Source organism: Crocuta crocuta, unplaced genomic scaffold, assembly GCF_008692635.1.
Source record: "Crocuta crocuta isolate KB4526 unplaced genomic scaffold, BGI_CrCroc_1.0 scaffold64, whole genome shotgun sequence".
In the NCBI taxonomy this organism is placed as follows: Eukaryota; Metazoa; Chordata; class Mammalia; order Carnivora; family Hyaenidae; genus Crocuta; species Crocuta crocuta.
The window spans coordinates 10,509,147-10,526,098 of NW_027530640.1; the positions used below are offsets into that span (position 1 = coordinate 10,509,147).

The 16,952-nt window shown below is 36.2% G+C and overlaps 1 protein-coding gene across 14 annotated transcripts in view; it reads right to left on the reverse strand.

Annotated features, from left to right (window-relative positions):
• Window positions 1-16,952, reverse strand: part of FAM13B (family with sequence similarity 13 member B) — a 78,025-nt gene that overhangs the window by 24,437 nt on the left and 36,636 nt on the right. For 9 of the 14 annotated variants that reach the window (XM_077768701.1, XM_077768700.1, XM_077768698.1 and 6 more), the window contains 4 exons: window positions 15,813-15,973; window positions 4,673-4,714; window positions 3,844-3,999; window positions 1,924-2,056 (listed from right to left, as the gene is read on the reverse strand). In XM_077768701.1, the coding sequence (XP_077624827.1) occupies window positions 1,924-2,056; window positions 3,844-3,999; window positions 4,673-4,714; window positions 15,813-15,973 (492 nt within the window). The remainder of the gene's footprint in view (window positions 1-1,923; window positions 2,057-3,843; window positions 4,000-4,672; window positions 4,715-15,812; window positions 15,974-16,952) is intronic. The other 5 variants (XM_077768706.1, XM_077768705.1, XM_077768704.1 and 2 more) reach the window with 1 other exon arrangement.

The window sequence follows — 16,952 nt, forward strand, 5'->3', positions numbered from 1 at the left end:
CCCCCCCTCCATTAAGTTCCTCCTAATCCTCCTATACGTGCAGCAAACGTATGGTATTTGTCCTTCTCTGCCTGACTTATTTCACTCAGCATAACACCCTCAAAGTCCATCCATGTTGCTACCCATGGCCAGATTTCATTCTTTCTCATTGCCATGCAGTATTCCATCGCATAGGTAACATATGGTTCAATTCTTAAGAAACTACAACTTGTCCAATTTTAATATGAAAGACAGTTCATAATTATCTGGAAAAAACTACTAAAATACTTTTCCCTTTTCCAACTAAATATCTCTGAGGCTAAGTTGTCTTCATGCACTTCAAACAAAAAAATCTATAGGAACAGACTGAATGCAGAAGCAGATATGAGAATCCAACTTGACTTTTATTAAGTCAAACAAGCATTAACAAAATTTGTAAATATGTAAAATAATACCATTTCTCAAAGTAAAAAACATTTTATACAGCTTTTTATTAAGGAAAAAAAAGCAACTTTATTTACGGCAACTTGAGTTTAATAAACCTTTAAATTTTCAATTTTAATTTTTAACGTCATATAATCAATATACCTATGTAAACAAAATCCTTCTAGTACACTCAATAACTTTTAAGAATATCAAGAGATCCTGAAACTCAAACCATGAGAACCAATAATCAACTTCAGCAACCTCTCTGCTCTGGAATACAGCTTTACATTCTTAAATATGAAGGCATCTGGGCCCATGAAATAATCATAACCTAGACCCAATATTTAAAATGAGCCTTGGTGGGACACCTGGGTGGCTTAGTCAGTTAAATGTCTGACACTTGATTTCAGCTCATTCATGATCTCACAGTATGTGGGTTCAAGTCTCACATCAGGCTCTGGAGCCTGCTTGGGATTCTGTCTCCCTCTGTGTCTGCCTCTGCCCCTCCCCCATCCTATCTGTCTCTCTCCCAAAAATAAACATTAAAAACAATAAAATAAGACTTGGTGTTTTACTCAAAGAACCAAATTCAAGTCCCAGGTCTACCTTCCTCATCACAAATGAGAGTAACAATCATTTAATTGCCTATCTTACAATTACTGTGAGAGAATCAAAAGAAACAGCTTACAAGAAAAACTTACAAAGCTCTGTTATAAAAGCATACTATTACATCACCATCTCTAATTTAATTTACAATTCCTTATACTATGAAATCACGGAAACAAGTATAAAGACTAAAAGAATACATACTTTCTAGTCAGATGGAGCCAACACAATTCTTAAATACTGGAAAGCAGTAAAACAAACAAACAACAACAACAACAAACTCTGCATTTGGAGGCAACATAAAAGAAAGATGCAGTGACAAAAGATGAAAGCTGATAGCACAGCGGTGAAATTCAGAGTAAGAGTATATTGTTATGCTCTATAATATGCCCCGGGACAGAAAAACAAAAGCTGTTAGAGTCAGGTTAAAGTATTACCCGACTTCAACTTAAAAGACACAGAAATATACAATTCTTTCTTGAGAAACTAAAATGTTTGTCACATGAAGAAATTGTACTTCCTCAGAATTCACTCTACATAAAATATTCATTCCTTTGTACGTGGGTAGCAAGAGTTTTTTTTATTCTAAACTATCAGCAGGCGAAACAGCCCATTCTCCCCTCTTGCTCCTTACCCACAAACAAAAGGAAGTCTAAGGCACTGTGGTCTAAGCACCCTCAAGACACTGTGGTCTCAATTAAGGAAAGCCAGAGAGCTCTGGTGGTGGTGGCAGCGGGGCAATACTAGTGGGAGCAGCAGCTGCAGCATAATCATAATGCCAATGTTTTTTTCCCTTGTGTGTGTCAGCAATAATAAACTATGGTTTCTGGTTTTAAAGGAATACATGACCCAATCAGAGCTGCGGGTCTAGCACACCTAAACCCAAAATTTTTTATTCTTTCCTTGACTTACCTCGTTATTTTCTTCATCCTCAAATACAAAATCTTGCTGCATAACTTCATTGTCTAAATTAGTGCTCGCCACAGGTTCTGAACAGTCTCTGTTACTTTCACTGGCATTAATAATATCATCAGCAATATCAACCCTAGTAATGAAGATTAAAAAATCAGGCCAAATGTTGAATATGTAGAATATGTAATACCTTTAAAATAAATATCAATAAATAACATAAAACTTTCACATGTTAAAGAAAATGTGTCCTTTTCATAAAACTCCACACTTCCCTCATTTTGCCAAGTTAGATTATTAAACATACTAAGTTTATTTTGTCTCTCCAGGGAATGTTGTGAGAAAAACCTTGTTTGTTATTTCCTTTGAAAATTTTCAAAAACGAATGGCTGAAAGAATAATTTATATGTCAAAATAATTTTCCTTATAAATGCATACTTTCAATCATAATCATGTGTTTCAATTAAAATACAAGGCTAACGCTAGAGACTAAACACCACAGAGTCCAACACTTTATCAAATACAACAGTAGTTTCCTACTACAGATTTTCATGTTACATAATTTATTCAGAATATGCAAAATACTGCAGTGGGCTTTCATTTACAAAGACAATACCAATATCAATGATAGAACAGGAGTTTTTCCCCAGAGATAAAAATACAAATATTATCTGAGCATGGGCTTAGGTTTTCAGGATCTCTAGCTAAACTAAAGACAAATGCCAAGGAATCTACTCATATTAATTATAACCTTTGGAACACTTTCCTACTATTTCCAACTTTCAATTAATGCTATTTTCATATACTGTTTTCCTTCATATTCAGGCATATAAATACTCTTTACAGATCAATCCAGTTTTGTCAGTTCTAATCATGCCCTCAAGCATCACAAATCAGGACTAGAAAGCTCCACAGTCTATTCAGACTACATAGCACACCTCCAATTGTACAACATGATATTCCTAAAATAAACTTATCACAATCCTTGGTTTTCACATCCATTAATTTTTAGGTTTCACTTCATATTTAATAGCTATTCTAGTGCACTATACCTACTTGGCCTTTTAAACATCTAATTTAAAAAAAAAAGAGAAAACAGAAAACTTCTACCCAATGTTTTTTATTTTTTAACCTCCTATGAATCCTCCAAATTTGGGTACATCTTTCACATCTGTCCTCCAAATGAAAACTGATAAATAAAAACTATGAAATCATTGCATTATGGTCTGAGAGGAAGGCACTTATATATCATCCCTCAAGTGCAAGGCTGAGTTAACAGGAAAGGTAATGAAGCCTTTCATCCATTTAAAAGTAACAAGTCCTATGAAAAGCAGAATAACATCACACATCACACAGCACAGACAACTTATATAAAATTCAACTATTAACTAACCTAAAAAAAATAGGGAGGCTAGCAGGGTAGTAGCTTGTGACAGGATAAAATTGAAATAGCAAAGGATGATTCTGCTCACCATTTCACTCAATGACTATGAAATATGAGCGGAGTCAATCTGATGTCCCTGTACCTTGCTGTCTAGATCAGTCCCTGTACCTTGCTGTCTAGATCACTTCATGTCTCTCATGGTGAGACCATGTATTACACATAGTATGGGTCTGTAAGTTTTTTTTTTTTTAAGTTATTTTTCATACAACATAGTCCCTAAAGCTAAGCTCACTACTTCATCTGGTGTTCAGAGAGGAAAACCTGGCAGTATTGGACTTAATGTCTACCACCTTAATGGAAAATTTAGATTTTCAAAATTAAGTATATACAATTTACACACAAGAATATACAAAGTCACTTTCCACACACACTTTCAGAAATCCCCAAGATCCCATATTTAAGTAAACTATGGTTTTTCAAAGATAACCAATTTTATAACACTCAATGAATAATAGTAAAATGTTGTAAAAGTTTCTTACTGCTTATTAGATCCTTCCCCATCACAATTAATACTTTCTGCTTCACTATTACACACCAGACTCTGCTGTTGTAAATTCTTAAGATCATGATCTATGCTGCTCTGCAGATCAAAAAGATGCTGTTCCACAGCTGCTCTAATTGTTCGTTCTAAAATGCTACAAAACACAACACATTTTAGTGAGAAGCAGTCACCCTAACTGGACACTTAGCCACATAAATATAAAGATTAAAACCAATGACTAGTAAAACAAAGTATCAGAGTATTGAAATGCATAAGCTAGTGTATAAAAAGAAACTCACAAAAGGAATACATCATAGTGGGTTAAATTTTTAAAAGAAATTTGCCCAAATAAATACTATACTAATCAATCATACTATCACTATTACTACTGAGGTGGGAAGGATCAGCTGTCCCAGTAATTCATTCCTCGCTACTATATAGAAAACCATTTAAATAGGCTTTGCAAAGCTACATTTATAAAGCAAAATAATTTATCAAAACTCAGCTAAAGCAAAGAAACTCTAAGGGCTTGTCCATATTTTTTACATGAAGTCTACTTCTTAAAGAGACCTACTGACATTTCTCAATCATTTCAGAAGATCAAAAACATCATCTGAAGAAAGTTCAATCTTTATTTTATATATCAGGCAATGTATTCCTTCCTTATTTGTTCCTATTGCAGTACATACAATACTAACAAGGTTTCACTAACTTGTATACAATCCTTCCTCTCAAGTAAGCATAATAAGTAACGTAATTTTAATTTCTAGTTTAGTAATATTTTAAAATTAAAAAACAGCATTGTCTTCTATAAGTATACTACTTACTCCGCAGAGGCTGGTAAGATGCTGATGGGAGATAAATGGGCACTGTAATCAAAAAAAGAAAGAAGAAAAAAGCTATAAAACTTTTCAGTATTAACTTCAAGAAGTGTTGAAAACTGCCACATATGTACTACCTTGACACAACCAGGAGAGCATCCACTAAGTTATATGTTCAACTCTGGTACATGTGATGCTAATTTTCTCAAGAATTTATTTTTCACACAAAAACTAAATATACATACACCATGAAGTAGGCAACTACTTCATATGGTACTCACATGAAGAAATACCAACCACTTCCAAGGCTGAAGGGGAAAAAATTGAACTACTAGCCCAACAAAAGCACCTCATCTAGAATAGAAGGAAGGCATCAGCGCTCACTCTGTACTCCTTGCCAGCAGTAACAGCATAAGATAGTGCTCAAGTTACAAAAAAAAAAAAAGGCAAATGGATACTAAAATCATATTTCATTCACTGTGCCAGTAGCAGACCTTCCTCAGAAAAATCTACACCAGCAAATTCTGCACAGTATCTAGAGATACTTATAAAAATAGACATAATAGCCCCATTTTTACCACAGTTGAAAGTTCAAATGAAACCCACAATGAACGTGGACACCACTAAAATGTTTAAAATTAAGTATTGGTAAGGATGTGAAGCAACTTGAACGTTATATTCTGCTGGTGGAAATGTAAAGTTTTTTAACCACTTTGGAAGCCAGTTTGGTACTTTTTGTTTTCTTTTTGTTTTTTAATGTTTATTTTTGAGAGAGAGACAGAGAGACAGAGACACAGTGCCAGACAGAGAGGGACTGAGAAAGGGAGACATAGACTCCAAAGCAGGTTCCAGGCTCTGAACTGTCAAGCATAGTGCCCAACGTGGAGCTCGAACTCATGGACTGTGAGATCATGACCTGAACCAAGGTCGAATGCTTAACTGACTAGAACACCCAGGCATCCCAGTCTGGCCCTTCCCGTAAAACTTAACAATGGGGGGGGGGGGGCAGGGGGCACACGCGGCAGCTCAGTTGGTAGAGCCAGTGACTCTGGTTTTGGGGACCCAGCCCTATGCTGGGTGTAGAGATTATTTAAAAATAATATATATCACACTGTCCTGGGGTGACAGTGCTATTTTTACTGGAGATCTAGACCCCACCCAGACCTCAAAAACAATAAAGCAAAAATAAATAACAAAGCACTGTCACAAGAAAAAACAGAACAGAAATGTACCCATGCATACACACTTGATTAAAAACAAAGGTGACAGTACAGAAAGCAGGGAAAGCACAGTCTTTCCAAAAATGAGTACTGGGACAATTTGTTAAACCATATTCAAAAAAATAAGTTCACCCCAACTCACACACTAAAGACAATAATCAGTTCCATGTAGATTATACACCTAAACATGAAATGTGAAATGACATAGCTCTTAAAAGATATAGAAATTCTATATAATATAGAAATGTTAACTATACTGGAATTAAATTTTTAAATGAAAAAATAACAACAAAAACATGTTAAGCTATGGTAAAAAAGAAGATAATACAGAAATATATATTTAGAAAAAGATTTCTTAGGGGCGCCTGGGTGGCTTAGTCAGTTAAGCATCTGACTTTTGCTTAGGTCATGATCTCATGGTTCGTGGGTTCGAGCCCCGCGTCGGGCTCTGTGCTGACTGCCAGCTCAGAGCCTGGAGCCTGTTTCGGTCTGTGACTCCCTCTCTCTCTGACCGAGCCCCGCGTCGGGCTCTGTGCTGACAGCCAGCTCAGAGCCTGGAGCCTGTTTCAGATTCTGTGTCTCCCTCTCTCTCTGAACCCTGCCCCCCGCTCACGCTGTCTCTCTCTCTCAGAAATAAAATAAAACATTAAAAAAATTAAAAAAAAAAAAAAAGATTTCTTAAACAGAACCCAAAAAGCACTGACTACTAGGGAAAAGAACAGTAAACTTGACTGAAATTAGGAATCATTCTTTGCAAGACACAATATGAGAAGGAAAAGGCACAACATATAATAAAGAAAAGATATTTGCAATACATATTTTTAAAGGGTTCCTACAATTCAACAAGGAAAAAAAACAGCAGAAAAGCAAGAAACACAAGTGAACAGCTACTTCACAAAAGAATGAACTGACAACACACACATGAAAAGGGGATGAACCTATTAAAATGACAAGAAAATAATATTATATATTCCCCAAAACAGTTAATACCAGGTGTTGGCAAGGATGTGAAACACCGGGAATGCTCATACACTGTTAGTAATGGTGTCATCTGGGGGAAGCACTTTGGAAAACAATTTGGTAATATTTACAAAACTTAAAAGTCAAATTTATGGCTTATGTACATGCATATGTGCACCAGAAGATGTGTACAAGAATGTACACAAAAGGGGCACCTGGGTGGCTCAGTTGGTTAAGCGTCGACTTCGGCTCAGTTCATGATCTCACAGTTAATGAATTTGAGCCCCAGACTGGACTCTCTGCTGTCACTGCAGAGCCTGCTTTGGATCTTCCATCCCCCTCTCTCTGCCCCTCCTCCCTCACCTGTGCTTTCTCTCTCAAAAAATAAATTTAAGAAAGAAAAAGAAAATATATACAACAGTAAATAATCAACAATAAAAAACAATCCAATGGTCTGACAATATTAAATGGCATCACTGATGTGTAATCATATGATGGAATACTTTACAGCAATAAAATGAACCACAAAGACGTACAACATGGGCAAATGTCACATACAATGTTTAGTGAAAGAAGGTGGATCAAAAATATATACACAGTGAGATTTAATTTTCAGAAAGCTACAAAATATTGAGTACCATAAAAGTTAGCATAGTGGTTACTTTTAGTGGGGAGGGAGGAGATCAGGGCTGTGAGACCTACTGGGTGGCTATCAGGTTTTATTCTAGCTCAGGGCAGTGGTATATGATTTCTGTGTGTATGATTTATTTCTCAATTTTTTTTAAGCTTTTAAAAAACAGAGGCCCTCCCCATACCTCTGAGGTAGAGCCCAAAAATCTACCTTTTTTTTATTTTTAATGTTTATTTCTTTTTAAGAGAGACAGAGACAGAGCACAAGCAGGGATGGGGCAGAGAGAGGAGGAGGCAAAGAATCTGAAACAGGCTCCAGGCTCTGAACTGTCAGCAAATAGCCTGATAAGGGGCTCGAACCCACAATCCATGAGATCATGACCTGAGCTGAAGTCAGACATTTAACCAACTGAGCCACTCAGGTGCTCCCCTAAAAATTCTACGTTTTTAATAAACACCAGTGACAATTCTTACCCACACTAGAAGTTAAAGTTGTTAGACTTATTTCCAGCTTCCAAAATGACTAAACTTTAATACAATGTTTCTGTCATCNTCTAAAAGTATCTGTCTAAATACAAACTACCTTCTTTTAACATGTTTGGATAACATTGTTGCCATAAACTATCACCCAGTAATAGGCCAAGGGCTATAATGCTGCTCATTTTTTTAATCCAAAGATAGATTGATTGATTTATTTTGGTACTGAAATAGCACTATCTCAGTGTAGGTCTGTCTGAAGAAAAAGAGAGCAGGAATAGAGAGAATTCCCCTGCCCTCTAACCTAAATTCTCAATTCTCAAGTCTCTCCAATACTACCCTTCCCCTCCCCTTCACCATCACCCAAGAATCTTTTGTTTTTGGGGACCTTTGAAGGAACTACACATTCTGTACAGAGCCTAAATCTCTATCTTCTATATTTTAAAAATAAAATTCTCTTTGATGTCAAAAAAAAAAAAAAGAGCTCTAATGGTCTTATATAGGATAAGATAGAGCTGATCTTTTGTTTCCTATCCCTTTTAAATGATATTGGGATTAAATTACAAATACATGTATCTATATTTAATTATATCTATATGTAGTGATCAGTGAGCTAGATTAGTGTAATAGTAAAGGTTCTTTAGCCCTAAAGATATGCAGGGACAATCAAATAGCTGCTTTCAACAGACCCTTTCCCTACCCAAAAAGCCTTAGTAACTAAAATCAAATAGATTTTATACTTTATAAGTATAAGTGAGATTGTCACTCACGAGACTACAGAAGTGGCCTTGTAAAAGACAAAGAAATGATTTAGCTTTCAGACTTCAAAGAATTTAATTATTATTTTCAGACTTAGCCAATTTTTTCAGGTAGAAAGCACTTATGCACAAACCATGGCTGTAACATACATCTATGACTGTAAAAACAATTTATCAACACAGTTATGTCATCTATAACAGCAACAAAATAGCACAGTTATCACAGGATGTGAGTTCTGATTAATAAAGACATAACAAAAGTAACTGCTGGCAAATTTAATGTCAATTATTTAGGTTATATGGACAGATGCCACAAAACCACCTGATGGGGATTTTCACTAACCCCCAAAGAAGACCAGAGAAAAAGAATCAACAATAAATTATAAGAGCTAAACATACTTTAAAGTCCTTAGTCAAGTATAATATTAAAAGATTACAAAGAAAAAAGAATACAGTCATTCTCTGACCTTTTTCTCCCTTCTGTTAACTCTATTTTTAATTTTTTTTTAATGTTTTATTTATTTCTGAGAGAGACAGAGACAGAGAGAGAGCATGAGCAGGGGAGGGTCAGAGAGAGAGGGAGACACAGAATCTGAAACACGCTCCAGGCCCTGAGCTAGCTGTCAGTACAGAGCCAGATGCAGAGCTCAAACCCACAAACCACGAGATCATGACCTGAGCTGAAGTTGGATGCTTAACCGACTGAGCCACCCAGGTGCCCCTTTTAACTTTATTTTTAAATCTGCCTACAATCATGTAATCTTCTTGAGGTTATTACATAAAATCAATCTTGCGGCCATTATTCCAATTACAGGCTTTTTGTAATTCAAATACATTGATCATAGGGAAGTATTTTAATTTTCCAATTACAAATATTTAATGTTATAAATAACATTACAATAAAAGTACTGCAGCTCTGCTTCAATGAACTCTGCTAAGGATCACTACCTGTGCAACAGAGCTCTGCAAGCCATTCTGAACACATGGCATCTCCAACAAAAACATCAGGTAGAGACTTGAAACACCATAAAGGATGGTGATGGGTTTATAAAAACTGCTGAGCAATTATCAGAGCTGCAGTCTAAACAGAAGCAGGCTGCAACAGGAGGTCACTACTGACAAGGAGAGACCTAATCAAGAGTCCACAAATTTCTTTTCAAGTCTGTGCAATTTTGCAAGATAGAAGGAAAAGGGGACAAAATTTTCAATCTGGGTAGAACTGCTGGAGAAATATTTAAGCCAAATCCAACATAAAGCAGAAAAATCAATCTGTTTCTGTTAGTCATATTACCCTAACCAAAGACATGTTATGACAAATATGAAATTGATATAACAGATACACAAAAAGTACAATACTACTATTGCCCATTTACTATCCATATTCAGAAAACCAATAGCGGTTAATTTTTCGAATCTAAAATTACAGTGATTTCTATATAATTTCTATACTCCAAAATTATCATTTAAAAAACAGTGGTTTCAAAAAGTAAATATATATTAAAACAAAACAAAACAAAAATCATATATCCCTTTCAAGCCAAAAGCAAAAGCCTTTGTCCATTCTACATACCAACTTGGGAATACCCAGTAACTATGGTAAGAGTAAAGTGAAAGACTCTTTACTATTAGAAGGTCAGTAAGTTATAGTAACCACAGGTCTTTCAAACATTAAATGCATCAATTATAGGGCAAGGGAAGGAAGAAGAAAGAAAACCTGTCAATATCTATTGTGCGCTGGTACTTTAAAACAACTTTTACTTTAATAAAACTTTAAGACCCAAAGCATAAATTCTACTTTTCGCCACCCAGCACTTCTGATACTTGCACCAAAGTACCTTTTCCTGAGCCAAAATCAAGAGTCAGACACTAAAGTGGCTGAATCACTCAGGCACCCCACATTTTCCTCCTCTTAAGTGGAAAGTTTCACTAGCTAGTGAAAACTTAGTGGATTGCCAACTGAATATTTTGCAAATTACCAAATTCAAAGAATGAAAGAAAAAGGGAAATGTTAAGACCACCTTTCTGAACCACCTGTAGTCAGTCAGCTCAGGGCCAATTTCCTCAACAATAAGGCATCCAGAAAATGAAGTTGTAGAGACTAATCTCAAAATCCTAAACTCAGAGCTCTTCCTCAATGACTGTACCCTTTAACCTGCATTGCACCCAGAAAGAACAAACCATCAGAAACCAATGAACTCACAAAACTGAAGCCCTAGCACCAACAATTCATAAAAGATACTGAAATTTTCATTTCTGAATTCCAAGTTTTACCAAGGCAAAGCACAACTATAAATGAACTTTATAAAAATGCCAATTAACTTTTTTTTAATATTGGTTTTTTTTCTTTTTATAGAGACAGAGAGAGAAAGTGGGAGCGCAAGTGGGGGAGGGGTGGAGGGAGAAGGAGAGAGAATCTTGTGCAGACTCTACATCCAGAGCAGTTTGAGGTGGGACTCAATCTCACAACTGTGAGATCATGACCTGAGCCAAAGAAGACTTAGACACTCAACTGACTGAGCCACCCAGGCTCCCATGACAATTAACTTTTTGATGTACAGTTCTGGAAACATGAGTATACATTAAAATTTACCTAGGGGCACCTGGGCAGCTCAATCAGTTAAGCATCCAACTTTGGCTCAGGTCATGATCTTATGGTTTGTGGGTTCAACCCCAGCGACTGGCTCCATGCTGACAGTAGGAGCCTGCCTCAGAGTCTTGGTCTCCCTCTCTCTCTCTCTCTCTCTCTCTCTGCCCCTCCCTGACTTATGCTCTCTTGCTCTTAAAAACAAACAAACATTTTGGGGTGCCTGGGTGGCTCAGTCAGTTGAGCGTCTGACTTCGGCTCAGGTCATGATCTCGTGGTTTGTGAGTTCGAGCCCCACATCGGGCTCTGGGCTGACAGCTCAGAGCCTGAAGCCTGCACTGGATTCTGTGTCTCCCTCTTTCTGCCCCTCCCCCACTCATGTTTTCTCTCTCTCTCAAAACAAATATTTTAAAATAAACATTTTTTTAAATACAAATTTAAAAAATACAATTTACCTAACCCTCAAGCCTAGGTAAAAGATTATGAGGCACAAAACACAAATTTTTTTAAATCATTCAGAACTTTCTTATCTCTTTTTAAATTTTTTCAAGGTAAAGATTCCCCTTAAATTTGTACATATAAACAATAAGCCAAATAACAGATAAGTATGTGCACAGAGAGCAACAATTCTTCATCTACAGATACAAGGCATTTGGAAAGGGATCTTGAGATTTCCATAGAGCGCATGGATAAGACTCAGAAGCAACCCGTTTCTTGCATATCCTAAGCTACCTACACCTCAAAACCAGCTTTTTTTCCACTCTTAAGTCAGTTCAAATCATCACAAAATAGGACTAATAGCAAACAATATACAAAATAACAGATGCATAAACTGACCCATCAGTATAACTCCTACACAAATATTTAAACCACTGGTTCTCAAAGGGTGGTCTGTGAATGAAAACACCAAAACTATTTTCATAATATTTGCCTTTTTCCACTGTGGTGACATCTGCATGAGGAAACAAAATCAATGGTAGAAAAAAATGCTAGGAGTCTTAGCATAAATCCAGGCAAGTGGGACCAAACCATACCATGGCCACTGCATTCACCACCCCTCACTTGCGATTTTTTAAAAAGGGGACCAGTCCTTGAGGAAGTAGCAGTAATAAATAATTTTACCTCATCTCTGATTATACTTCATTTTAGTACTTGGTATGACAAAAATGGGAAGGACACATAAAACAATTCTGAGGCATGTTTGTCTCATTCTGAGTTGATGGCTGAACTTTTATCATGGAACACCATTTTCACTGGAAAGACAGGCTGACAAATCATGGTTATTCCATCCTGAATTATCCGGCATACATCTTCTGAAAAATGAGCAAGACTGCAACTTTAAGAAAAACAACTGACAATACTGATAAAATTTCAGTCTCCAAGCAAACATTTGACTTTTGGAAAACTTGTATCTTCTTAAACTCAGTAATATCCCAGTACTTAAAAAATGCTTTGATATAATCAATGGTGATATTAAAGACTGTGAACTGGGGGTGCCTGGGTGGCTCAATCAGTTGAGGATCTGACTCTTGATTTCAGTTCAGGTCACGATCCCAGGGTCATGGGATCAAGCCCTGCATTGGGGCACCATGCTGAATCCGGAGCCTGCTTAAGATTCTCCTTTGGGGCGCCTGGGTGGCCCAGTCTACTGAGCATCAGACTTTGGCTCAGGTCACAATCTCATGGTTTGTGAGTCTGAGCCCACCATCAGGCTCACTGTCCATGCAGAGGCTACTTCAGATCCTCTGCCCCCACTCTTTTTGCCCCTCCCCCACTCATGCTCCCTCTCTTAAAAATAAACATTTAAAAAAGGATTCTCTTTCTCTCTCTGGCCTTTCCCCCCACTCATGTGCGTGCTCTCTAAAAATAAAAATTAAAAATTACATTAACATGTAATCAATTTAATGCTATGTTAAAAAATATATAAATTTCTCAGTTTTGAGGCACTTGGGTGGCCTAGTGGCTTAAGGGTCTGACTTAATTTCAGCTCAGGTCATGATACCACGATTCATGAGATTAAGCCCTGGTCGGGCTCTATGCTAACAGTGCAGACCCTGTTTGGCATTCTCTCTCTCCATCTCTATCTGCCCTTCCTCTGTTCTCTCTCTCAGAATACATACATAAACATTTAAAAAGTCAATTTATTAAAGCTCCCTATATTCTAGGGCTGTGCACTCTAGGGTTATCTCTCCCCAATTTTTCTTTCATCCATGGTGCATAATGAAAGAATGTATTTTTTATCTTCATGCAGACAAAAACTACAAAAAAGGGCTAATATACAAATATTAACTGAAATTTTTAACATCACTAAATCTCAAAGATGACTCTGGCAGAGACTCCTGTTTTGCTTCTGATAGCCTTATCCCTTCCTTTTGGTAAATAGCCATGTTTTTCTGTGGCAAAGTAGCTCCTCTTCCTATCCAATGGTCTTGAGAGATACATAAGTTACAATGACGAGTTCTACCCTGGCTAGGTGGTTGGACAGTCGATGCAATTTAGGCCAGACCCTCTCCCCTACTACCCCACAAAAATTCCATCTTGAGCAGAATGACAGAAAGAAAGATAATTAAATTCTCAAAGTAACAGCCACATGCTAGACATTCTTCCATAACCCTGCTACTAAATTCTGTACGGATACCGGTGTTATCTCTGCTTTTCCTTGTGACTCTGAGACCTATCTGGCATTCTTCTAATAAATTGTCTTTTTTCTTTCCTTTAACCAAGGTCCACATCTGTGACTTGTCTTTAAGGAATCCTGACTACCTACCTACCAATCCATCTAAAAATTACCTAGTTAGAATGAAGAAAGATTGCCTACGACACAGACGTTCTATGTCTGCACTGTTCAATACAGTGCTCACTTACATGGCTACTGAGCACTTGAACTGTGGCTAGTAGTACAACTGTGAAGGTAATTTTTTAACTTTATTTAATTTTTACTGATTCAAATTTAAATAGCCACATGTAGCTAGTGGCCAGTGAATTAGAAAGCATAACTCTAACTTAAAATAAAGAACATCCATTTATTTTTTTTAAGGTTTATTTATTTTTGGGGGGGGGGGTGCAGAGAGACAGGGGAAGAGAGGATCTGAAGCAGAGTCTGCACAGACAGCAGAGAGCCTGATGCAGGGCTTCGCCTCACAAACCACGAGATCATGACCTGAGCTGAAGTTGGACACTTAACCAACTGAGCCACCCAGGTGCCCCATCTATCTACGGTCTTTAGGTACTGCTAATGGCAAAATAAATCAGACTGTCTTTTAAGCACTCTGGAAATACTTATCAAAAGCCAAAGAAAAGGTCACTAGTTGAGCCAAAAAATGTATACAAACAGTTCAGAAGAAGGAAAAAAGGGCCTAAGAACCTAAAAAGTTGATCAGTAGCAGTTTAAGACAATCTAGCTAAAACAATACAAAATTTCCAGAAGGACATTAAATATATAATTAAGATATAGGTAAACATCTCAGTATATCGTTTATAAATAACATAATTATAGTTAAAAGCCCAACCTCCAAATTAGAAAGGGTTGTAAACATAGAAAAGCACAAACAATATTAAATCAAAGGCAAAGAAGTGAACAAACATGTTAATATACCATAATTACAATCATGTTTGAAGAAATTATATATAATACACAAAGATCTAGAAGCTCACAATGAAATTTAATAGTTGTATTTGGCAGTATGTATCTTAAATTGCTTTATAATGTATCTAAATGACAATGGATAGTTTATCCCTTAGATATTAGTTATTTTTAAATGACATTTTGCCTTCTAAAGCTTTTAAATAATTTCCTCTGCTTTTTAACCACCATTCTATTGAACAGATTTAATGAAAAATATCTAGTGATCTAAAAAAACAAAAACAAAACAAAACAAAATCTAGTGATCTAAATACATTGCTGTTCCCCTAATTAAAAAAGGGGGTCAGTAAGGGTTAGTAATCATGGAACTTTACAGAGAACTAGCACAGAATTTAGCAATACCTAAAGCTATGGATTTTTTGAATTCTCTAAAGCTTACTAAACAGTGTGTCCCAGTGGCCCAAGCTATGCATTAAGACAGTGACTGTACTCGACCACATTTACCAAGTTTACATAGTATTCCATGTAAATAGTATCCCTTCATACCTGAAAAAAGACTGGAAAGCACTATCTTAATGCATCACAGAGTTCTTTCTCGACAGCCTAGCTAACCTAGTTCTAGACTAGAACTTGGAAATACAAGTCAATTCAGCCACTTCCAAAGATTCTGAAAATTTACCCAGTCTAACGAACACACTAATAATACAAAAACAAATTTTAAGGAGAAATGTAAAAAGTTCTATTTTGAAAGAAAAATGTAAATGCTAATACCTGATTTTCCTTATCAAGTTTGCTTAAAATTTTCTTGTTGCTCTTTTTCATACATAAACCAATCTTCTACATATTGTTATAATTTATGTAATTTACTGTTTGAGTGAATCTACATCTAGAATAAAATGCTCAAAAGCTAAGGTTCTTTCATCTGAAATAATACCTTGTTGATGCTGTAACACTATTTGGTTCCAGGATGTTTTCAGTCATCCTTAATTGTACCACCTCTGCCATATCACTTGATTTTTCTGCACCCTCTTCTGGAAGTTCTTCTATGTGTTCCAGCTTTTCATCTTCCTCTTCTTCCTCAGAAAGCTCATTAACCTATATAAACAAGAGGAAATTGAGAATTAAAATGTAATGAAACTTTTAATTGACATTATCTAAGATATACTATTCAAAGAAAATTTAAAACACAGACAACTCTTTTTTCACTTCATTTCCTAGGACCAATTTTTCTAAAGGAATAAGTAATTACCAACTTTTCCATATTCGAAGAAAACCTCAAACCAAATATAACATTTTAAAACATGAAATAATGATTACTTTAGTGTATTAGTAGGAATATGAGTAAGACCACAATTGATGAAAAGCCTGCACACTGTAATTAGCTAACATTAAGAAAGCTTCATTTCCTAACCAATCAGTTTTACAAACTGAACAGTTACAAAGATTTCTAATTGACCTCTCCAATTTCCAGGTGCATTTAAAAAGTGATTTAAATACAGAGTAAGTGTTGGAAAAGGCAGAGTAATTTTGCCTTAAGGTGTTAACTATGTTTTAGAAAATGTCACCTAACTTCTACATGATTCAGATGGAATTTTTCATGAAGGGACTGGATCTTACAAGAGGTAACTCACTAATATGGCCATTAAACACAACTCAAGGTTATAATTCTCTTTCTAGCAGGGGCTATAAAACGTCTTCCATTATCAAACAGGCTACATAAGTAAATAATCACCCTAATAAAAAGACAGTGAATAATATTAGAGAAAAAAACCCAACAAAATATTCTATTTTTTAATGTTCATTTATTTATTTATTTTGAGAGAGACGGGAGGGAGGAAGGAAGAGAGGGGGAGAGAGAGAGCATACATGCACACAAGAGCAGAGGAAATCCACATAGGGAAAGACGGAATCCCAAGCAGGCTCTGCACTGTGAACAAGGACCCCGATGTGGGCCTTGATCCCACAAACTGTGAGATTATGACCTGAGCTAAAATCAAGAGTCAGGCACTTAACTGACTGAGCCATGCAGGCGCCCCACAAAAAATGTTTTCAAATATTTTCAAATGCCCTGCCT